Raw genomic sequence first — 24,518 nt, forward strand, 5'->3', positions numbered from 1 at the left:
GAATAAGGCTTAACTTCTACAGGGTTTCTAATTGTGATGTGTGAGTGGAAAACAGGAAGATCTTGCCAAATCAATCGATTTTGTACATTGTAGCTCGGGGGAGCAGGGTCCACAGTGCAGCTTATTGTGGAGCAATAAATGACAAAGCATAACTTAAGCATTCCCCCCTTACTTTGTGCTTGCATTGTATTCTAAAGTTGTGGTCAAATTCAGAGGGGCAACAAGAGCAAATTCTGTCAGTTCACCATCAAAATCCCCACTAATTTGAGGCCTACATTGTCAAAGGAGACCTGAACTGTTGCATAAGTCCCAATTCCTGCCATCGGATAAATCCATGGGGAAGTTGCCAGCCCACATCTTTTCAATTCCTTCGAGCAGCAAGAACAGCAGCGCAGGAGAATGAAACCAGCAGAGGGAATACGCAAATTTTAAAACCAAATTCATCTTGTCTAATAAATTCCAAAACTTATTAGATTCTCTGACTTACCAGTGCGCTGCAAATGGGCGACAAAGATCTACATTGAAATTTCTTAAATCCTTAAATCTAATTGTTGCTTCTATATAAATAAAAAGTATCCAAAGAGACAAAGTAGACAAGCAACCACCTTTATCTGCAGAAAAGAAACAGAAAGACAAAGCATTAGAAATCTAAAGAAAGGATTAGAAAGTCTAAGAATTGGGTTGATTGGCCCTGCGAAATTGACTTTACTATCAGGAGGATTAGCAGGATAAATGTGTGGGGTTATGGGAATAGGGTCTGGGTGGGATTGTGGTTGGTACAGACTTGCTGGGCTGAATGGCCTCCTTCTACACTGCAGGGATTCTATGATTCTATGAAATTATAACATTGTTAAGCAGATCTGATCTTATGCAGTTTACAGGAATAATTACAATTGATAGGTAAATTTAGAGCTTGTGGTGACCTTTACTGTGGTGGATCAGAACATTACCTGTGGCACCATTATCCAAAATGTGAACCAATTACCGAGCTAATTTCTAAAATGATTATGTCGAAAGTGACAACTTTTACTGATAATTCACTGGCATTTTTCGAGTCAGGTGCAGCTTCAAATGTTGCTTTTTTTCTACTAAAACCATAAAAACTCCTACCACTGTCTATCCAATCAATCAAAAACAATATCAATTAGTAATTCAAAGAAACTGCTGAAGATCAAGGTTGCATGAGAGGCTTTCATAGAATCTACAATGCTGAAGGAGGCCATTTGGCTCATTGAGCCTGCACCAACAATGATCCCACTCAGGTACTGTCCTACTCCCGTAATCCTACATATTTACCCTCCTGATCCCCCTGACATTAAGGGGCAATTTATCATGGCCAATCAGCCTAACCCACATATCTTTGGATGTGACAAAGAAGAAGTGTGATCAATATTCATGTAGGTTAACCCCCCCGAAAAGGGATAGAAATGCTTCATTTTAGCCAGTAGTGCTGGTAGCTTGTCTGCATTGGCAAAGGTTTGAGCTTCAAGGAAGGATTGGGAAAACAGGGGCTTTAACACCTGGTAGTGGTACACAACATAGTGAACAGTATGGAAAGATAAGTCTGAAATCACTACATTTCAGGCTAGGGTAAGAACTGAGCAGTATTTGGAGTAAATTTCCAGATACAGGCTTGAAATTCCACAGCTATGGAAAGCTCAGCCAAAATGGTGTCAGAGCCCTGACTCTCTACGCCCCTCCCCAGCAAACTTGATACCCTCCATTTCACCAGCGGACAGGTTGTGGTTTATACATCCGCGATTCACAGCTTTGAAACAGATTCAATTTTTGTTATTGGGGTGTCTAAAACACGACTCGTAGACTTCAGGCCTTCGAAGAAGGGTCAGTAGGCCCAACTCCCGACAGAGAATCTGAAGATTCCAGGCATTCTTTTCTGATTTGGGTTTGTGGCATTGGGTATTTTCCTGACTCTGCACTCCAGACTGTTTTTTAAAGTTTATTTATTAGTATCACAAGTAGGCTTGCATTAACACTGTTCAGGCACACTGAGGGAGAATTTAGCATGGCCAATGCACCTAACCAGCACATCTTTTGGTCTGTGGGAGGAAACCAGAGCACCCAGAGAAAACCCAGGCAGATGCAGGGAAAGGAATCGAACCCGGGTTCCTGGCACTGTGAGGCAGCAGTGCTAATCACTGCGCCATTGTGCCATGAAAGTTCAGGCCGGAGTTGGGGAAGTGAAAATCCTGGAATTATTTAAGAAGTAATTACAATGGAAATTTTGTAGGGGCTAAAATGGGCCAATTGATCTTCCTACTCTGTAATTACTGGACTCCACCGTGCAATCCTGTATGATATGGAAACAATATCAGGAAGATTAAAAAGTAGAAAAAATATGAGCTGATAGCATTTGAAATTTTTTTTAAAAATGCCTATTCTGAGAGTATCATAGGGTGATAGAAATCAAGCCGCAGTTAATTCAATCATATACTGTGTGTCTCAATTTTAAAGAACCACTTGTCTTGTTGCCACTGAGCCAGGAATTGGACTCAGCGAACCACCCCAGCATTAATCATTTAATTTGCGACTGGTATGGTATTAGTTAAACACAACTCCCATGTAACGTGGGAGTATCAGCGTGGGAGGTGGGTGGGGTGGGGCGGGGTGATGTTGTAGTGCAGGGGTTTGGGCGGGGGTAGAGATTACAGCTGTAGCTTTTTCACAGCTTTTGGCTGAAGATATGCAGCAGCACAGGGGGTGGGGCAATGGAAGCTTAAGCATCAAATGCTTTGAAGGACTGAGCTAACTGACATCTAAGATTTTGTGGATCTTAAAAAAGATGCCTCCGACTGGAAGGGTTTGCAGAGGTTCCCAATGGAGGGAATGCTGGATTGGAAGGAAACATCAATGAAGAGATGGAAATTTTCATGAAGATGATCTCAGGCATTCTTGCAGAAATGACAGCAAAGAAGAGAAATGTCTCTACTGGAAGAAACTCAGAAAAGTGTTTTGTGTGCCAAGTGGAGCGAGATGCCATTTCTCTCATCACCAGAGCTGCAGACTTGATGACAGAAGGCATGATAACAAACAGATCATTGTACTTTTTAAAAATATTGAGGCACCATGCGAACTAACACACTGCACTTAGGCACTCCCCTTAGGCTCTGCCCCTTGGCACTGTACAGTGCCTAGTGGGCAGTGTCAGGCTGGTGGTGCCAGGGTGTTCAGTGGGCAGTGCCAGGATGACCATCATGGAGGCTTCAATGGCCTCTGGTCCTACTGGCGAGGCCATCACATCAAGTCCCCAGTGATGAGGACCATCTGTAATCCTCGCCGACGAGGATCTTCAACAGTGAGGCCGTTAAGACAGTGAGCCGGAACAATTCAGTTCTAGGCTCACTAATAATATTCAAATTTAAATAATGAAATCAGCCTTGTACCCTTTCTGGGAACAAGGTAGATCAAATCCAGGGCCGGTAAAATTATAAGAAGCGAGAACTGATTTTTTTGCCTATTGTGCCACCTGAGCAGCTCGTCCCACTCATCAACTGGCAGGATGAGCTAGTAAGATTGCCCCCATCGTTGCTTATTGCCACTAATGGTGTGTGGCAGCTTCTGTAATAAAATTATCCCTCGTAAAGCATTAGGTGACCGTCACCTGCACAAAGTATAGACTGCAGTGGGGGACAGCACCCTCTGTGCTGTCCTTTTGTAACTAGGGATTGGATTTTCAGAGTGTTGGGAAGACTATGAACCTTTAAAAATGGTGGGTGTGACCTGGATGTGGAAGTCCTGGTCATTTCGACAGTTCCAATGATCAGATCATCTGTTTCACGTGGTAATGATTACAGGATCAATGTTGTCTCATTCAAAGGACTGCATCATGACATTAGAACACACCCTCAGATCCCTGTATCAGTATTACACTGATCCATAGGCAAAAACCACTGAACCAAGTCTGAGTCCTTTAAAGCCCTGATGGTTCACCGAATGATAATCCTAGTAGAAGCTGAACGCCCAAGGATGACTAAGATAAGTACATTTCTTGCAAATCTGTCATTGATTCAAAGGATTCTCTACACATGTCTGCACCTCATCTGGGTACGCAACGAGTGACACCCTCCTCTATTAAGGAAGCTGATGGGGTTAGCAGGAGATGCTCACAGTGCTATGCGCATACCTTCTATTGCACCAAGAATCAGATCATCTGTTTTGACTAGTGATGGTTACAGGATCGAATCTGTCCAATACACTGTCTCATTCAAAGGACTGCACCATGACATTACAGCATACCCTGTATCGCTGTATTACACTAGTCCATGATTATATGTTGATCCCTTGAAGTTTAAACCCACAGTATTCTGATTCACAAGCAGAATTCAGCCACTGAGTAACACTATCACCTTTTCTGCCTCACTGCAAAAAAGTTGGAAATCACTTCCACAACAACATTGATGTTGGTTCGATTGGGAACTTTTGATCTGAGATTGTAAGTTTTCAGTTGAAACCAAGGTGTTAAGGGATTACGGAGCAAGGAAGTATTGTGTGTTCATGTTATTTCTAGTGTTTCCTCACTAGCAGTTTTTCAGTGGAACAAGGGCACTTTAGGAGACCGATCACTTGATATCCCTGATGACATTGTTGGCCACTTGCATGGGCAAATGGGCAGTCTATGTTAACAGCCTGTAGTGTTAGCATCCTTTCAATAAAGCTCTTCATTCGTTTGAACATTTGGGGCCTGTGGTCCAGTTTTTAAAGCCATCACAAGAAGTTGGGCCTAGATCAGCCAGGACCTCATTGAATGGTAATGGAACAGTCACAGATGGCTAAGTTCTTATGCTACGATGAAGATATCAGTCATTCCTCCAATAAACCGTTGCCTTTTTACATTTCATGTCGGTGAAATGACCTGGAATGTTTTTTCTATGTTAAAATGTTATTTTTAATGCACCCTGTCCCCTAACTTCGCTATAAAGCACATCAGCTATCTGATGTCAACCTGGATGATATTTTGTCGATCACCTGCAGTTTCTTGAAACAAGTAGTGACATAGAAATGATACAAAGCTTCACAGCTATGGGAGATCGGTCCAGACAGATGAATTTTATGGCTTGTAAATTATATAAAAGGAATATCGTGAAGACTATGTCCTCTTCATATATTTTTTCTCTCCTTTCCTCCAACCTATAAGGTTCTTCTCTTCCATTAGAACTGTATGTCAAACTTACAAAAATGAAGATCCAAGACTGACTGGCCAAACAATCTTGTTTATACAGTCATAGTATAAGTTTTACAATCATTGTGGTGTGAGGGTCTGGCATATATAGGGTTTACATGGGACTGAATACAGTACCACCCATATAATGATCTCAGGGAATGCATGGCCCACACCTAGGAACCAGTCTAGCGTTGGACAGAGCTGTGTGCACAAGCAAACATGGAGAGATATGCTCAGTTGAGCCCTTCACTGTTTCTATGTAATCTATGTAGTTAATAACTACAAGAATTAACTAGTTAGGGGCAGCGTGATGGCACAGTGGTTACCATTGCTGCTTCACAGTGTCAGGTTCAATTCCAGCCTTGGGTCAATGCCTGTGTGGAGTTTGCACATTCTCCCAATGTTTGTGTGAGTTTCCTCAGGGTGCTCTGGTTTCCTCCCACAGTCCAAAGATGTGTGGGTTAGGTTGGTTGCCCATGCTAAATTAGCAGGGCAAATATAAGGGATTGTGGGAATAGGGCCTGGGTGGGATTGAGGTCAGTGCTGACTTGATGGGCCGAATGGCCTCCTTCTGCACTGTAGGGATTCTATGATTAAATGCATATAGTTTACCTACTTAAGACTGCAAAGACATCCTACATTGGTAAGACCTACCAATCGGTGTCCAACACGCTACAGCATGGTGGCAGCAAATGGAAAAACCTAAAATCTCACAAAAGATGCAGAGAAAAACTAAAATCCTACAAAGCTAAAAAAAAATTCAAAGAAGTTTCAGATCTGAAGAAAAGCTCAAATCATATTGGGGGGAGTTTTCCCAGATCATGCAAAGGTCCGTTGACCCCGGGTGGGATTTACCGGATTTTGGGGGCAAACACAGCCGGAAAATCCCATCCAATGTATCAGAACCATGGCCTGAAAACAGCCATGACCTCAGCAGGTGGTTCTTGTCCCCCATGAGCCATCCTGGCAGCCTGGGCTGGTCTTCAAAGAGCCCAGGAATGTCTGATCACCTCAGCACATAGCCATATGATTAGCCGATGGTCACGGAGAGTCTGCAAGTTCAGAGACTGGAACCCTTTTCTGTTAATGGTTACCCTTCACCTCGCAGGACCACAAGTCCCATCCACTGTCCCCTGGATATGGGGCATCCTGGCAATGGCAGCGAAGCCTACAGCCCAGACCTCCTGCTGACCCTGACCAACATCAAAACAGATGTATTGACCTGCCCGGACGAACAGCGCATCTGTCACCTGGTGAACACATTTGTGGACTGAGGCCTGTGAGAACCTACAAAGGTCGCCACTGGGTGCCTGAAATGACCCTCTCGCATAGAAATTCAGCGCTGTCATGACCTTAACTTTTACTAGCAGTCCCTGCCCTCAGGTGCCAGGTGTATGAGCACCTCACAGAAGTGCCGGACCATGACCATGGATAGGCAGAGCCAGCGACAGCACATGACCTCCAACAGCCTCTTGAATGATATTTTGGTCTGGTACTGCCTCGGCCTCTGCATCCTGCTTCTCCTGCCCATCTTTTCAGGAGACTGCTCTCCTACCTCATGGCCAACAGTGGCAGCCCCCTGCCCTCCTTCCTGAGGGCCTGCCAGTGGCGTTCACTTCCTGAGCCGCCTTCTCCTCTTCAGCCGCCACCATGATGGCCGGCTCTAGATCAATAAGACTGAGATCCATTCTGCACAGTGGAGGTTAGAGAGAGAGAGATTGATAGATACGTGTCATTACTTGCTACTACCCCAGCACCATGCATGCCCCCCCACAATTCCTCACTGGGACCAGTACCCTCACTTGTGGATGCTGGCAACACAATACAATCTGTGGTGCCATTTGTCACCTGATTAGGTTTCCTGCCTTTGGCACTGTTAACATGGCTGGCTGGGAGAGCATACAGGTTGGTATATGATCATGACCATTGTGTTCCCTTGAGTCATTGCTATGATACAACTGCAGCATTCCCTTCCAGGCATGTGTTGCAGGTCAGGGGCACAAGGCAGGGACAGACTCTTTTTATCACAAGGTGGGTTCCCATTTACTGCAGAGTACATGTAGTATGAGTTTCTATGTTAACCTGAGCACTGCCTGAAATGATGAGCCCTCAAGCAGCACATGGTGCACTTCCGCCCCACCTCCCTAACACCCGCGCACTCAGTGCAGTCCCTCACCACAGCCCACAACACTGGAACAGCCCAGTGGCTGCAGACAGCAGCCTGACCGGCACTCAGTAAAAGAGCACACCCCACCCCACAGAGACAACACGGAACATCCCTGGGCCTGGGGATAGCACTTCCAGCTCTCCAGGAACTCCTCACAGCAAGCAGAAAATTCCCAGGCCTTGCCTCCAACCTCCCCTGTACTCCAGGAGCTGCTGCTCCATAAAATTTACCTTTGTACTCAATGCTACCACACCAACTCCTAACTTTTATACAGCAGTTATAATCCCACCCAGTATAATGTCATGCCACTGTGTGTGTGGGGGGGTGGGGGGGGGGGCGCTAGCAGGGATGGAGATTCTGGTGGTGGATCAACTAATTAGATGATAAGATATAGAACATAGAACATAGAACACTACAGCACAAACAGGCCCTTCGGCCCACGAGTTGCGCCGATCACATCAACACCTACCAACCTACAGACCTATCTATAACCCTCAATCCCATAAAACCCCATATACTCATCCAGAAGTCTTTTAAAAGACCCCAGCGAGTTCGCCTCCACCACCACTGACGGCAGCCGATTCCATTCACTCACCACCCTCTGAGTGAAAAACTTACCCCTAACATCACTTCTGAACTTCCCTCCCCGCACCTTAAATCTGTGTCCTCTCGTAGCGACCATTTCAACCCGGGGAAATAGCCTCTGAGAGTCCACCCTATCTATTCCTCTCAACATTTTGTAAACCTCTATCAGGTCGCCTCTCAACCTTCGTCTCTCCAGGGAAAAGAGTCCCAGCTCCCTCAACCTAACCTATGTAAATACATACTAAAGTCCGTTGTGCTGATTTTCCGTTGACGCCAAAAAATTTAGGCTGGGAGATACACTTAGGATCGGACGCTCACCGTGAATCAGCTGCTGCTTAACTCTCCCGGCCCACTGCACTAAAAAATCAGGGCATCGAGATAGGAGATTCATCCCCCTGAAGTGGGGATATGAGGTACCAATAATGGTGTAAGTACATGGAGTAAACTAGAAAATTTAGAATACATTGAATAAAGATTTGGGGGAGGTGTAGTATAAGGACCTGGCACGTATAAGTTAATGCATATAGTACAGGCCACACAGTGATGTAAGAAAGCACATGACCCACACCTAGGGGTCAGTTTGGTGTTGGACACAGCCATATACACAAGCAAGTATGGAGACAGCTCCTAGTTTGGATCTTGACTGTATCTATGTGTATACTTCTTGTACTTAATAACTACATTGAGTTAACCCATAAAAACCTCATTAAGACCAACTGAAGGGTATCCAACACCCTACATCACATGCATTCCTTCCCTGCAGCTATACGGTCCCATCAGGCCAGTTTAAAAAAGAAATACTAACTTTCAAATAAATTCCATGAAACCACATTGTCTAGATGACACAATTCTCAAGGATCACCTACCCTCTGTTCATGGATATGTTGGCCACTCTCAGGAATTTATTCAGCTCTTTTCTGAATGTTCACAATAAACATACAATCACTGAACCTGCCAGCAACTTATTCCAGAGGTTGATGACTTTCTGTAAAAAGTATCTTTGAACATCTACCTATTTCTATGCTGATGTAATTAGGAACCAGAATTTTGTCCCCAAGTCAGCGATTTCCTTGCTCTGAAAATCGGAACTTTCAAAATGTCCACCTGCAGGTCAGAGTTTTAGTTGGTGGGGATCAACTGACACAGGAGTTGGGATGGACGATCCCAGAATTAATAAGCAGGCTTCCCGGTACGGAGGCGGGCTGGTTGCAAGACCTGCCTGTGTGTTCAGGGGATGTATTGAAATAAAATAAATAAAAGTAAAAAACAATCCTCAGCCCTCACTCTTCACTCTCTTCACCACTCACTGTCTATGGCCCACGCATGCCAACCTATGCTAACTCATTCTCCCGCTCACTAAATGTTTATGCTAACTTAGTGCCCCTCTACCCACACCCATTGCTCCTGTACCCCCTATGCAAATTTAGTGTCAACTCTTGCCAACGCATGTTTCCACCCATCACTATTTATCCCTACCCTCCCCATGCCAATTCACTTTGTATCCTTGCTCCTTTCCTGGAAAACCTTGACAGGTTTGAGACTTCTTTGATATGTTTGACAGCTGAAGAGCTCCTTAACATTTCCTTGTCAGCAGAAAAGTTCTTAATAGCTGAGCAATTCCTTGTCAGCTGAACAGCTCTTTGACAGTATGACTATTCCAATTACCTTTTACGTAGAAAGGGATACATATTCATTTTTAACAATTGCAAAGGTGCCTTACCTCTCCTAGAAGAGTCCCAGGACCTTATTCAAGGAAGTATCTGGACAAATGTGAGGTAATGCGTTTTGGAAGGTCTAATACAGATAGGAAATATACAGTAAATGGCAGAACCTTTAAGAGTATTGCTAGGCAAAGGGATCTGGGTGTACAGGCACTCAGGTCATTGAAAGAGGCAATGTAGATGGAGAAGGTAGTTAAGAAGGCATACGGCATGCTTGCCTTCATCGGCCGGGGTACTGAGTTTAAAAGTTGGCAAATCATGTTGCAGTTTTGTAGAACCTTAGTAAGGCCATATTTGGAATATAGTGTTCATTTCTGTTCGCCACACTACCAGAAGGATGTGGAGGGTGCAGAAAAGATTTACCAGGATGTTGCCTGGTATGGAGGGCATTAGTTATGAGGAGAGGTTGGAGAAACTTGGTTTGTTCTCACTGGAGCGACAGGTTGAGGGGAGACCTGATAGAAGTCTACTAAATTATGAGAGCATGGACAGAGTGGATAGTCAGAGGCTTTTTCCCAGGATGGAAGAATCAATCACTAGGGGGCATAGGTTTAAGGTGCGAGGGGCAAAGTTTAAAGGAGATGTAAGAGGCAGATTTTTTACACAGAGAGTAGTGGGTGCCTGCAACGCGTTGTCAGGGGAGGTAGTGGAAGCAGATATGGTAGTGACTTTTAAAGGCGTCTTGACAAGTACATGAATAGGATGGGAATAGAGGGATATGGTCCCTGGGAGGATAGGGGTTTTAGTTAAGTTGGGCAGCACGGTTGGTGCAGGCTTGGAGGGCTGAAGGGCCTGTTCCTGTGTTGTAATTTTCTTTGTTCTTTGTATCCCAGTTGTCCAAATACACCCACCAAGTTTAGACACCCTCTTGCCTGATCTAGTCTACATACTCCAGAGTCCACACTCCTGGTCTTCCAAAATCCCACTTCAGTGGATGCAGCTGGTAATTTAAATGGCTAGCTGCCTCTGAAAATTACGCATGCGTGAAACCCTGGCTTGGACCCAGTTCCACCCCATGAAGGTGGGAAATGCTGTGCTTGGAGACGGGACTTAGAATTTTTTTACATTTTTGGGATTTTTGCCATGATGGCGAGGTTCTCCACAATGGCAAAAACCCAGGCCTAAGGAGTAAGCCATTCGACCCCTCGAGTCTGCTCTGCCATTCAATAAGACCACAGCAACCTGAACTTTTCTAACCTAGCCAACTTAAATAATGTATCCTTGTAATTGACTAATCCTTTTAAACCTGAATAGAATCTCTGAAAAGATTCTTCAAACTGAAGGAGCACCCATACTTGGTACACAGATCCCCTTACTTTGTTTCAGGAACATGGTCTCACAGGATCTCAGACTTTTCTTGTTATTTGGGTTAGCTCGAACCATATACATGGTCAATAAAAAAATGCTTCTTAAACTTTCAATCTCTTCATGCTACAGGCACTTCCAACACTCAGTTGATGCTGACACCAATTCTATTTTTTTTATCATGGAACATGGGCCTCACTGGCAAGGTCAGCATTTATTGCCCATCGCTAATTACCCTTGTTGGAGCCACTGGCTTTCTGAACTCAAAAGCCATTTCACCATAGCATTTATTCTAATGGTCCTCCAGTAGCAAGTTAAAATGGGATGCTGGGACCACGATGGAAACCACAGCAATGTCTTTGTGGTGGTTCAACTGGCAAACATGGATGCCACCATAGAAATGCTGGGACGCCCATTTTAAAGGCCAAATCTTGTCAGAAACTCAGACTCTGCAAATTCAGTTTTCTGCTTTATAAATCTGCACAATACATTATGCATTTATAAAATGGAAGTAACTGCTCCAGTGGCTGCATTGTAAATGCATTGCCTTGTGTGGAAATGAACTGCACAGACCAGGAGAGTTCAACGTTCAATGTCTGCTCTTTGCTGAAGTAACTAATCTCCAGTTGTGATGGTAGTAGCGGTGCTAAAATGACCCTCAGTCCTCCAGGTAATGAATGAACAATCCTGCTACTTATGGATATCTTAAATGAGATCGTCTGTGAACACATTGGGAGGCTTAGCTGTGAAGCCTCCACAAAGCTGTTAGCCTGCCTATGCTCATTGTTTAGACAGCTATGAAAAGAATATCCAACACAGAATTATTGAATTGTTACAGCGCAGGAGGAGGCCATTTGGCCCATCCTTTCTGCACCAGCTCTCCAAAGGAGCATTATGACTTAGTGCCATTGCACTAACTTTTCCCTGCACATTGTTTCTATTCAAGGAATCATCTAATGCCCTCTTGAATGCCTTGACTGAACCTGCCTCTACCAAACTTCCAGGCAGTGTATTCCAGGCTTGAACCACTCACTATATGAAGAAGTATTTTCTCATATCACAGTTGCTTTTTTGCAAATCATATTAAATCTGTACTGTCCCATTCTTGATCCTTTTATGAGATGGAACAGTGGGCGGCACGGTAGCACAGTGGTTAGCACTGCTGCTTCACAGCTCCAGGGACTGGGTTTGATTCCCGGCTTGGGTCACTGTCTGTGTGGAGTTTGCACATTCTCCTTATGTCTGCATGGGTTTCCTCCGGGTGCTCCGGTTTCGTCCCACAGTCCAAAGACGTGAGGGTTAGGTTGACTGGTCAAGCTAAAATTGCCCCGTTGTGTCTTGAGATGCGTGGGTTAGAGAGATTAATAGGTAAATATGTAGGGATATGGGGATACGGCCTGGGAGGGATTGTGGTCGGTGCAGACGCAATGGGCTGAATGGCCTCTTTCTGTCCTGTAGTGTTTCTATGTTTCTAAAAGAAGTTTCCTCCATCTACTCTGCCCAGCCCCTTTATGATTTTGAACATCTGTATTAAATCTCCTTTTAGCCTCCTTTTTTCCAAGGACAACAGTTTCAACCTCTCAGTGGCACAGTGGTTAGCACTGCTTGCCTCACAGCATCAGGGATCTGGATTCAATTCCAGCCTTGGGCGACTGTGTGGAGTTTGCACATTCTCCCTGTGTCTGCATGGGTTTCCTCTCGGTGCACCTCCCAGAGCCCAGGGATGTGTGGGTTAGAATGATTGGGCATGATAAATTGTCCCTTAGTGTCAGGGAGATTAGCAGGGTAAATACATGGAGTTACAGGGTTCAGGCCTGGGTGAGATTGTTGTCATTGCAGACTCAATGGACCAAATGGGCTCTTTCTTCATTGTAGGGATTCTATGATGATTTTTTCTAATCCATCCTCACAACTGAACTTATAACAGCAAGATAACAAAGGATCGCTGTTACTCAGGGCGCTGTGTGCTGGCATGAATCAGTGCCTCAAGGTCAAAAGGAAAACTTTGGTGAAAGTGAAACGAATTTAAAAAAAATCACACTTAGATTTGTCTCATTCAAGTACTTGTGCATGACAATTGATAATAAACCAACAAGAAAGAAACAAAATCTGCAGAAACCTCACTCTGGTACCAGACATAGTGCCGCCACTAAATGATTTAAATGTACAAATATCCTTTACAGATTGCAGATAAAGTTAGGCCAAACACTAGTTTTGTCAGTTATTTTGTACGGGGTCTCCTCTTCCCTCTTTAAAATCTAAACCATATAATATTCCCAAATGATCCTATAACAGAAAAGTACCCTGCCATACTTCATGAGATTTTCCTTTTAGCCAATTTAAGATATTCATCAGGGTGAGTCTAGATTCAAAGCCTGACAGGGAAAACATTCCTTTAGCTAAATGTGAGTTCAAACATTAGTTTCAAGAGAAAGGTCACTGTAAATCAACACAACAGAATCAGTAGTGTTTTTTAATGATTCTAAAATTAAGCGCATTTCTGAAACAAGCATTACACTTCTGAAATAAACGTGAAATACTGCAGAATCTGAAAACCTGAAATTACACTTTTAATGGACTGCTTATTTTGGACTCACAAATGCAAGATACAAACATAGACACAGAAGAATAATGAAACTGGTCTGTATAATAGAATTGGTAATTAGATGTGTAAGGTATACATTCATGCATATCCTAATACATTAGCAATGATAAGCAAGACTTTCCTTTGGCTTAGTGCCCATTTTCCCATGTTATTCAGGTTGATGCAGGGTAAATAATTAAATATTAAACTGGATTACCAGGTCTTTGCCTATCCTGCCCATTTGTGCAGCAAATATTAATCTTCTGAACAGCATTGTAAAGCGAATTCATTCCTGCATCCAGGTCACCTGAGATGACAGAGGACAAGGTCAAGAAAAGTCCCAGCATAGGAATGTCCTCCCCCAAACCAGACTCTAATGACCATTTGTGTGACAACCAAGCATTCTACCAAAATCAGCCTGAATTCTTGCTCCTCCTGGCTCCATATCAATTGTAAAAGAACCCTACATTTTTTGCTAGTTGGCAGCAACTTTCTGGACTACAATCATTCCTCAGAAATCTGAGCAGACAGGCTCAATACCTGTCGGCTTAGGGCAGCCCAACTGCCCTAACAAGTCTTTTAAAAATACATCTGGCCCCTGTATAGTGTATGTGAGGAGCCTATTGCATGTTTTAGGTAATCACCCAATAACTCAATCCAGTATTGATTTGGATGTTTCTCAGATGTCATTGAGGAGCAGTACATTGATCCCATAAAAGAATGTGGATCAGTTTCTGTGCCTCAAACTTTAGTTTTGTGACTCGACTTTAGTAAGAACTAAGCAAAATAATCAACACTACTATTGAACTTAGGATTGTCTGCATTATAACAAAAATTATATTTGGAGGCTTTGATTAAAATCTGCAATTTTATTTATGTTATAAATACAAGGAGTGGTTATTTTTACAAATCAAGGTCTAAAATATTTAATTGGATATTGCCATTGCCAACTACCCTACTTTCCTTTCATTGTTTAATCTCAACGCAAATATATTTTGTCCTCCATTGGATGGAGACAAAATTTCAAGAGGGGAATCTTGTAGCCTTATCTTTTGTGTGAATGATAGGATGATTTCTGGTTTGGAAACGTACACACATAAGAAATAAGTCTTCCAGTTGCACTTTCCAATTAGAAGCCTGCTTCTAGGACCCCTGTTGAAGTGGGATGGCAGGCAGCATGAGGAGTGGGAATCATGATTGAGCATCAACAGCTCTTCCCAGTGGCTGCATAGACACTTGTGCTGTGGTGATTTGGAGGAACTACTTCTGAAGAAAATGGAAGGGAGACAGAGAAAGTCTGCAGCCCCACTGAGTTGTGAAAGTCTCCTGCAGTAATTGCCAGCAGTTTTCTTACCAAGACCACTATCGTCACCCTTAGCCACAACAACCTGCTTCTGTCATTGTATGGTTGACCTTAGGCTTGCGCCTTTCCCTCTTTGTATTGAGTGCTTGTCAGTTGTAGGCTTCAATGACTTCTCATTGGGCCTCCTCTAAACTATTGTTATCCAGATGCTGCGTACAACACATTCACTATTGACAAATTGTCACTGCAGTCACAAAATATGTCTCAATTGTGTACTTATAGACTTTAATTACCTTCCTATCACTGCTGCATGGGTTGAAGACAAATGAAAGACAGAAAGAGGTGGGAAGATATCAGAATATTGTCCCAGTGGCTTTCTTCCCAATTTTCCCAGTACTCTTGCCTGCTAAATCTGTTTCTAACAGTTTGGAAAAATTTACCCTGAACATTCTGCCACCTCCAGCAAACACGTTAATACTTTTTCCTGGTCAGTCCAGCAGGTGTCATACTTTTGTAAATTACAGAGTAATTTTTCTTAAATGTGAGAACCTTGTCCTAAACTTGTAATAGTGCAAAGAGATAGATGATGTGTGTGTATATGTGTAAGTGTGCATGTATTATATGCAAATATATATATAATACATATAAAGAGATGAGACATATTTCAAGATCTATATGACAATCACACTCATATATATTAAATATATATAACACATGTAGGATTGTAGGTATGTTCAATTCTACATCTGGCTTCGATATATTTTATATTTTTAATTGAAGTACTCCATGTATTATTTAAATCCTAATGAAAGCTGAAATTCTTCTTTGACCATTAGGATTGTGGTTGACATTATTCTTGGAGTCAATCAGTTTAACACTGAGGAGGGCACCTGATTGTTTTTCCTTTCCATTTTAAATCCAAACAATTTTCTATGTGACTTTCTATGCTGGTTGTGATTGGCTGAGATGTGGTTGCTGAGACATTTGTATCTATAAACAATAACTGGTTTATTGGATACGACAGAACAATCTACAAATGTACATGGCTATAGATGTTACCCTACTAAATAAACTAAGGCTATAATTAGAGCTTTAATGTGATTTAGATAAATTGTGTGAGTGGGCAAATACATGGCAGATGCAGCATAATAGTTATCCACTTCGGATGGAGAAACAGAAAAGCAAGGTATTATTTAAATGTGATAGATTCGGAAATGCTGAAGTACAAAGAGACCTGGGTGTCACTGAAAGCAAGCATGCAGGTACAGCAAGCAGTTAGGAAGGCAAATGGTATGTTGGCCTTCATTGCAAGAAATGTTACTGCAGCTCTACAGGAGCTCAGTGAGACTATACCTGGAACACTGTGCGCAGTTTTGGTTTCTATATCTAAGAAAGGATATACTTGCCATACAGGGAGTACAGCAAAGGTTCACCAGTCTGATTCCCGTGATGGCAAGATTGTCGAGTGATTAGTTGGACTGGGCCTATATTCATTGGAATTTAGAAGAATGAGAGGGCATCTCATTGAAATGTATAAAATTCTGACAGGGATGGATAGACTGGATGCAGGGATATATTGTCCTGTAGGGATCTAGAACAAGGAGTCAGAGTCTCAGAGTATGGGATAGGCCATTTAGGACTGGGATGAGGTGAAGCTTCTAAATTTTTAAATAGGAAATAGATAGATTTCTAGTCTCTAAAGATGTCAGGGGAATGGGGAGAAATTGGAGTATGGTGTTAAGATAAATGATCAGCCATGATCATATTGAATGGTGGATGGGCCCATTCCTGCTCTTATTTTCTATATTTTTAAAAGCAATCTCTCTTTCGGCTCTTGGCCATGTGTCCCTTAGATCATCACATAGATGGTACTATTTTCACAGTCCCGCACATTAACCCTTTCAGCCCTAATATTACAGTGAATTATTGTGAAATATTATTCTGCATTTGTTCCTAATCCCTGGTTTAGAATATTTCACCAGTTTCTAACCTGCCGTTTGTGTTGCAAGTATGCTAATTTGATCTTTGGATATGACACTTGCTTCCAGAGCCTTCCTTTACAAATTGTACTGCCATTCCATTGTTAATAGCAATTTGCAATTCGGCTGAAATTCAACTTGTGTGACATTAGTGTACCTTTAAGAGTTTTTTTTTAAATTATGTTTTCTGCAGTTGTAAACAGACCTCTTCGGCTTCAGTTGTTTTTTCATTATGGCACCGGTTTGTTTAGAGGAGTCTTTTTATTGCTGCTTAAACTAGGGATGGGGAGAGAGTTGTTTATTTTTCCTGGGATTTTCATGACTTTGCATTGTCAGGAAAAAATTTGGTTGGCAGGTCAGGTGATAGGATTTTCTTCGTTTTCACTTTCGAGCTGCTAGGTTTAGTTTTAGAAGTGACAGCAAGCTGAAAAGAAGTTTTTCTCTCCCCCTGTTTTATTTGGAAATTCTGCTGGTCATCTGAAAGCAAGGTCTTGCCTTTCTGTAGGAGGGGAATCTGCCTCTGGCAGCTTGCCTATAGTCCCTGCTGTTTTGGAAGCTATATTGACTTCAAACTGTTCGGAGTCTATCCAGAGAACTGCAGACTTCATTCAAAGGACTCAATTCCAGTATCACACAAGCATTAGTCTATATTGTGTTGGACCTATTTAAAGGGTTTTGTCTATGGCAAGGGTTTTGTTTGATTGGGACAGCTCCTATATTTGTTAAGGGTTATACATTATCATGGTTATTTTGTGTTCTTTGTAATTAATAGAAGTTATTCCCAATATTCTTATTTTACATGTTAAGCATATTTTTAAATAAACTTTGTTTGATAAAAGTTACTTATTGGGTCATTTGTATCATACCTGAAGTGAAACCTATCATGCCTATGCTAGCAAAATTCAAGATGCAAAGCAGGCTCCATGAAACACTTTGGAGTTTCTGACCAGAACCATAACACTTGCAACATTAACTGAGTGATTTTGACACAGCAGACTGAGAGCTGTTGCAGTCAATTTATATGTCCATAAAATGTATTAGGAAGATAGACATATTTCTCAACACAAATTATTTTGACAAAGTAGATTCCAAAGAGTTAGGTGACTGATTTTGCGGTTTCTGTACAGACACAGGGTCAGCCATATCTTGATGTATCTCTGGGAGGTTACTTAAAATGTAAATGGTCTTCCCATGTGTTGATGATTGCTGCTGTCCATTTCAACTAAAGAAACTTAAAGTAACAATGACTGCTGGAGTTGCTGGCTCCATGAAGATTCCAAGTCAGGACTTTTTAGAGGCAATGCATGGCTGACGTGTTGATGATATTCCAAATATCCTCCATTGTAATGACAAAGAGTTTAACAAAACAGTCCATTTTGTGGGCAATGGAAAACATTGAAATCATTGTCAAATGACAGAAACAGGTTTGATATAACAAATATCTTATTAATCTCAGAACAGCCCAGAAGAGTCAGCCTGGTACCAAGACCTCAGAGGGAAGACATCTTGCCCAGAAAAGGGAGTGAACCATGGCTCAAAAAAGTCACCTCAGTGCAGCTTTCTTGTACCTGTGATTTCTAACTCTGACTACAGGGACTTGACCATACTTTTTGATGGAAAAGTCAGAAACTTGCTATGGAGCGCCAATGCGAATTCATCATCAGAGATCCCCAGCTTTTATTTTTTCCTTCAGTGAACTGAAAGAGTTTGCAGGCTTACACCATTTTTGGTGACCATCTTGATGAAATAAGTATTGAGCCTCAGGATTATTTATGCATACTACATCTTTAGAACACATCTTTTCTTTACCTGCGTGTATGTCTGTGTGTGTGTGTGTTTGTGTGTGTGTATATGTGTGTGTCAGTCTGTGTGTATGTCTGTGTATATGTGTGTGTGAATGTGTGTGTGTGTGTAGGTCTGTGTGTATGTCTGTGTATATGTGTGTATGAATGTCTGTGTGTATGTGTGTGTGTGTGTGTGTGTGTGTGTATATGTGTGTGTGTAGGTCTGTGTGTGTGTGTTAATGTCTGTGTGTGTGTGTGTGTGTGTGTGAGTAGATGTTTGTTGTGATTACATTTTGGGTGTTGTGAAAATAAGCATTTACAGGTATCTCTTTAAACTTACAAGAAAGCGTGTTTCATGTCTATTATTAAAGGTCACAGCACTCAAAGGGTTAAAACACTTTCTCGTAAAGAGGTCTTTTCGTAGTGAGTTGAGAGGCGGGGAAAAGGATAAATTATCCCACATCTCTCCTTGTCCATAACAGAGCTAGTAATTGAGAACTGCTGAGAGTGAACTGGAAGATTAAGATCTAAGAACAAATATAGAATTACGTTTCAAAATGGAAGAGTAGAACAGAAAATCATTTGGATGTAAAAAATTTACAAGAGAAATACTGACAAAGAAACCCAGTCACCCATCATCAAATAATTCTGCAACACTAATATAACATTTGATTCTGAACAAAGAGGCCAACTTCACTCTCTCATTCACTAATGTCTCTAATCTTAGATCTATCTCACATGGTAAACACTAGAGAATGAATATTTAAAAGAAAAACAATTGATTATATACTGGTAACATGTTCCACTATAATCATGTTAGAATTAGTATTAGGGGGTAATTGTGAAAACACAGAGTACAATTTCCTTCCATTGTGATTTCCTGGCATATATTCCCCGTAAGAACGGCACAGTGGCATAGTGGCACCATGGTGGCACAGTGATTAGTACTGCTGCCTCACAGCACCAGGGATCTGGGTTCAATTCTGGCCTCAGGTGACTGTGTGGAGTTTGCACATTCGCCCCTTGTCTTCGCATGTTCTGATTTCTTCCCACACTCTAACAATGAGAGGGTTAGGTGGATTAGCCATGCTAAATTGCTCCTAAGCGTCAGGGAGATTAGCAGGGTAAATATATGGGGTTATGGGGATGGGGCCTGGGTGGGTGTTGTTGGTGCAGACTCGATTGGCTGAATGCTCTATGAAAATGCTATAATTTTATAACGATTTTCACTGAGATTATCGGGTCATGGAATCATGATACAGTTTCAAACTTCAATTTGAATATTGTTTCCAGGTCTAACTTCATGACATGCCCTTAAAACAAAGGTTAGGGACAGGAGGGAGTGTAATTTTCAGGCAGTTCCGTATTGGCATTTATCTTAATGAACTGACTTTCTACTGCTCAGGTATTGAGCTGAGGAAATGTTCTGTTGTTTTGATAGTTAAACATCCAGATAATTTCAATTAGTTTCCCAGGAATGTAATTTAATTAATGGGTCATAGTCTTGCACATGGACTGGTACTGTAATAACACATTTTACCTTGAATTTATATAGGAACGTAGGAGGAAGACTGGATCATTGTGACCCTCAAACCTTTTCTGCAATTCAGTTAGACTTTAGTTGATCTGTGTCTCAACATCTATTTACCTGCTTTTGATCCTGATCCCTTGATACTGTGATCTTACAAACACTTATTGATCTCAGCCTTGAAAGATCAATTGACCCAGCATTCATGATCTCTTGGGAGATTGAATTTCACATTTTCACTATGCCTCGGATAAAAATGTTCTTGATTTCACTTCAATGGCCCGCTCTAATTTTAGAATTGTTCCCAGGTTCCCCCAGCAGACAAAATAGTTTCTCTGTGTCAGATCCTTTTTCTCATTTACACACCTCTCTTGGATTGCTCATTGACCTTTGGAATTCGAGTCCAAATTTACACAGCCTATCAATATAATTTAACACTTTAAGGGACCCTATAATTCTGACGAATCTGCACCATTCTCAGTGTAATCAATATTTAACAAATTATTAAGAACACAGAGTAATATTAATTAAAGTCTGGAAATACAGTCGAGCAGTACATTTCCCACATTGAAATGGTAATCCTTTTGTGATAGTTGTTGCCGGAACTTTTAAAAAATGTCATAAGAGGGAAGAATAAGAACTTTGGACATTCAACCCATTTTACTCATTTTGGTATTATGATACATGTATAAAGCAGGCCTTCTTTTTAATCTCTCTCTTACCTTCGATTTACTTTACTTTGAATCAGTCAACTGCTCATTTCTATTTTAAATACTTTATCTCATGCAAATGGCATCCAGCTCTGGGTACTCCACTTTTGGAAGGATTAGAGAGATTTATAGGAATAGTTCGAGCAATGAGAAACTTCAGTTACGTAGAAAGAATGGAGAAGTTGGGACTGCTCTCCTTGAAGGAGAGAAAGTTGAGAAGAGATTTGATAGAGATTTTCAAAATCATGAGGACCTAGACAGTGTTGATAGGGAGAAACTGGTCCTATTGATTGAGAACCAGAGGGCACATATTTAAGGAAATTGGCAAAAGAAGTAATAGCGACAGGAGGAAAATCTTTTCCATGCAGTGAGTGTTTAAGATCTGGACTGCACTGTCTGAGAATAAATTGAGACCTTCCAATGGGAATTGGATCATTACCTAAAAGAAAGAAAGTGAAGGGTTTCAGGGAAAAGACAGAGGAATGGCACCTTCTGAAGGCCAGCACAGACATGACAGCCTCTCTTCATGTTGTAACCATACTATGATTCACTTCTTTGCCCAGTTTATTCCAAAAATTATGAAGGTTAATTGACGTGTGATGCAATGGTTGCTCAAGTTACATTTAGTCATTACAAAGTGCAGCACAAAAAGAGACCTTTCAACCCAAAAGGTGTTAATGCTCCACAGAAGCATTTGCCTAGCCTGTAATCAAGGCGACTGGTTTACAAAAAAGAGCAAAGAACAAAGAAAAGTACATATGTGGAGATGCTGGTGTTGGACTGGGGTGGACACAGTAAGAAGTCTCACAACACCAGGTTAAAGTCCAATTATTTATTTAGAATCACAAGTTTTCGGAGTGCTGCTCCTTCATCAGGTGAATGGAGAGATTGGTTTCACAAACACGGCATATATAGACAAATTGCAAGATAATGGTTGGAATGCGAGTCTTTTCAGTAATCAAGTCTTTACAGATACAGACAATGCAAGTGGAGAGAATGATAATCACAGGCTAAAGAGGTGTGAATTGTCTCAAGCCAGGACAGTTAGTATTATTTTGCAAGCCTAAGCCAAATGATGAGGATTACATGTAATGTGACATGAACCCAAGGGCCAGAATTTTACCACCACACCCATCCCAAAATCGGGACAGGCACAGCTCATAGAACAAAATTCCCAATCAGCCTCAGTCATAATCCTCACTTATGACCAAGCGAGGTCATAAAATACCATCGAAAATCCTGGTTGAGACAGTCCTGATAGTGCTGGGAATGATGTGGAGATGCCGGCGTTGGACTGGGATAAACACAGTAAGAAATCTCACTACACCAGGTTCAAGTCCAACAAATTTATTTGTAGCAAACACCACTAGCTTTCGGAACTGGCCGTTCCTTTGTCAGGTGGGTGGGAGTTCTGATCACAAACCGGGTATATAAAGACACAAACTTAATTTACATGAATAATGATTGGAATGTGAGTCTTTATAGCTAATGAAGTCTTAAAGGTACAGACAATGTGAGTGGAGAGAGCATTAAGCACAGATTAAAATGATGGGTATTGTTTCCAGACAGGGAAGTCAGTGAGATTTTGCAAGTCCAAGCAAGTTGTGGAGTTACAAATAGTGTGACATGAAATCAAGATCCCAGTTGAGGCTGTCCTCATGTATGCGGAATTTGGCTATCAGTCTCTGCTCAGCGACTCTGCGCTGTCATGTGTCGGGAAGGCCGCCTTGGAGAATGCTTACCCGAAGATCAGAGGCCTGTGACCACTGAAGTGTTCCCCAACAGGAAGGGAACCACTGTCTTGTCTGCTGATTATCGAATGGTGTTCATTCATCCGTTGTCGTAGCGTCAGCATGGTCTCCCCAATGGACCATGCCTCGGGACATCCTTTCCTGCAGCATATCAGGTTGACAACGTTGGCCGAGTTGCAAGAGTATGTTCCACGTTCCTGGTGGATGGTGTTCTCACGTGAAATGATGGCATCTGCATCGATGATCCGGCACGTCTTGCAGAGGTTGCTGTGGCAGGGTTGTGTGGTGCCGTAGTCATTGTTCTCCTGAAGGCTGGGTAGTTAGCTGTGGACAATGGTCTGTTTGAGATTATGCGATTGTTTGAAGGTAAGAAGTGGGGGTGTGGGGATGGCCTTGGTGAGATGTTCGTCTTCAGCAATGACATGTTGAAGGCTCCGGAGAAGATGTCATAGCCCTCATAAGAACAGGATATACGCTCAACTCATTGATCGACAGTTCTGATGCTCTATAGCCAAAAACCGCACCGACCTCCTCAGAAGACAAACACAGGACACGGTGGACAGAGTACCCTTCATCGTCCAGTACTTCCCCGGAGCAGAGAGGCCACCAGGCAAGATTGTTCGCTTCCTGTTGGAGAACATTTCAGCGGTCATGGGCATTCGGCCTCTGATCTTCGGGTAAGTGTTCTCCAAGGCAGCCTTCACGACAGCGCAGGGTCACTGAGCAGAGACTGATAGCCAAGTTCCACACACATGAGGACGGCCTCATGTGTGTGGGATCCTGGGTTCATGTCACGCTATCTGTAATCCCCACAAATTGCTTGAACTTGCAAAATCTCACTAACTTTCCTGTCTGGATACAATACACATCTCTTTAACCTGTACTTAATGCTCTTTCGGCTCACATTGTCTGTACCTTTAAGACTTCATTAGCTGGAAAGACTCACATTCTAATCATTGTTCATGTAAATTGAGTTTGTGTCTTTACATGCCCTGTTTGTGATCAGAACTCCCACCCACATGACAAAGGAACAGCCAGTTCCGAAAGCTAGTGGCATTTGCTACAAATAATTCTGTTGGACTTTAACCTGGTGTTGCGAGACTTCTTACAGTGCTGGGAATTATCAGATGATACAATAAGATATAGATAGATTGGAGACTTGGGCACAGAAATGTCAGATAGAACTTAATCTGGGCAAATGCAAGCTGATCAAATTTAGGTTTGAATTATAAAGCACAGGAATAGGCCCTTCAGCCCTCCAAGACTGTGCTGATAATGATGCCCTAACTAAATTAAAAAAAACCTTCTGCCTTACTCAGTCTGAATCCCTCTATTCCCTTGTTGTTCATGTACCCATCCAGATGCCTTTTAAATGTTGCTAATGTGCCTGCTTCCACCACTCCTCTGGCAGTGCGTTCCAGGCATCCACCACTCTGCATGAAAAACTTCCTCGCACATCTTCCCTAAACTTTCCCCCTCTCACCTTGAACCTGTGTCCCCTTCTAATTGGTACTTCCACCCTAGGAAAAAGACCCTGTCTATAATTATGTAGACCTCTATCAGGTCTCCCCTCAGCCTCCGTCTTTCTAGCGAAAACAATCCTAGTTTATTCAATCTCTCCTAATAGTCAACACCCTCAAGGCAGGCAACATCCTGGTGAACATTCTTTGCACTCTCTCCAAATCCTCCATGTCCTTCTGGTCATGTGATGACCAGAACTGCACGCAATACTCCAAATGCAACATAACCAACATTTTATATAGCTGCAACATGATTTCCCAACTCTTGTACTCAATGCCCCAGCTGATGAAGGCAAGCATGCCATATGCTTTCTTAATCACGTTGGCTACCTGTTTTGCCACTTGTAGGAAACTATGGACCTCCATGCCCAGATCCCTCTGTATGTTAATGTTCCTAAGGGG

At 42.3% G+C, this 24,518-nt stretch overlaps 1 protein-coding gene across 1 annotated transcript in view; it reads right to left on the reverse strand.

Annotated features, from left to right (window-relative positions):
* LOC145345465 (macoilin-like) overlaps nucleotides 1-24,518 on the reverse strand; it is a 98,465-nt gene that overhangs the window by 17,710 nt on the left and 56,237 nt on the right. Inside the window, exon 4 of the mRNA XM_080193283.1 lies at nucleotides 488-611. Within this exon, the coding sequence (XP_080049409.1) occupies nucleotides 488-611 (124 nt within the window). The remainder of the gene's footprint in view (nucleotides 1-487; nucleotides 612-24,518) is intronic.

The sequence above is a fragment of the Carcharhinus amblyrhynchos genome, chromosome 7 (assembly GCF_965287045.1).
Source record: "Carcharhinus amblyrhynchos chromosome 7, sCarAmb.v2.hapA, whole genome shotgun sequence".
Lineage (NCBI taxonomy): Eukaryota > Metazoa > Chordata > Chondrichthyes > Carcharhiniformes > Carcharhinidae > Carcharhinus > Carcharhinus amblyrhynchos.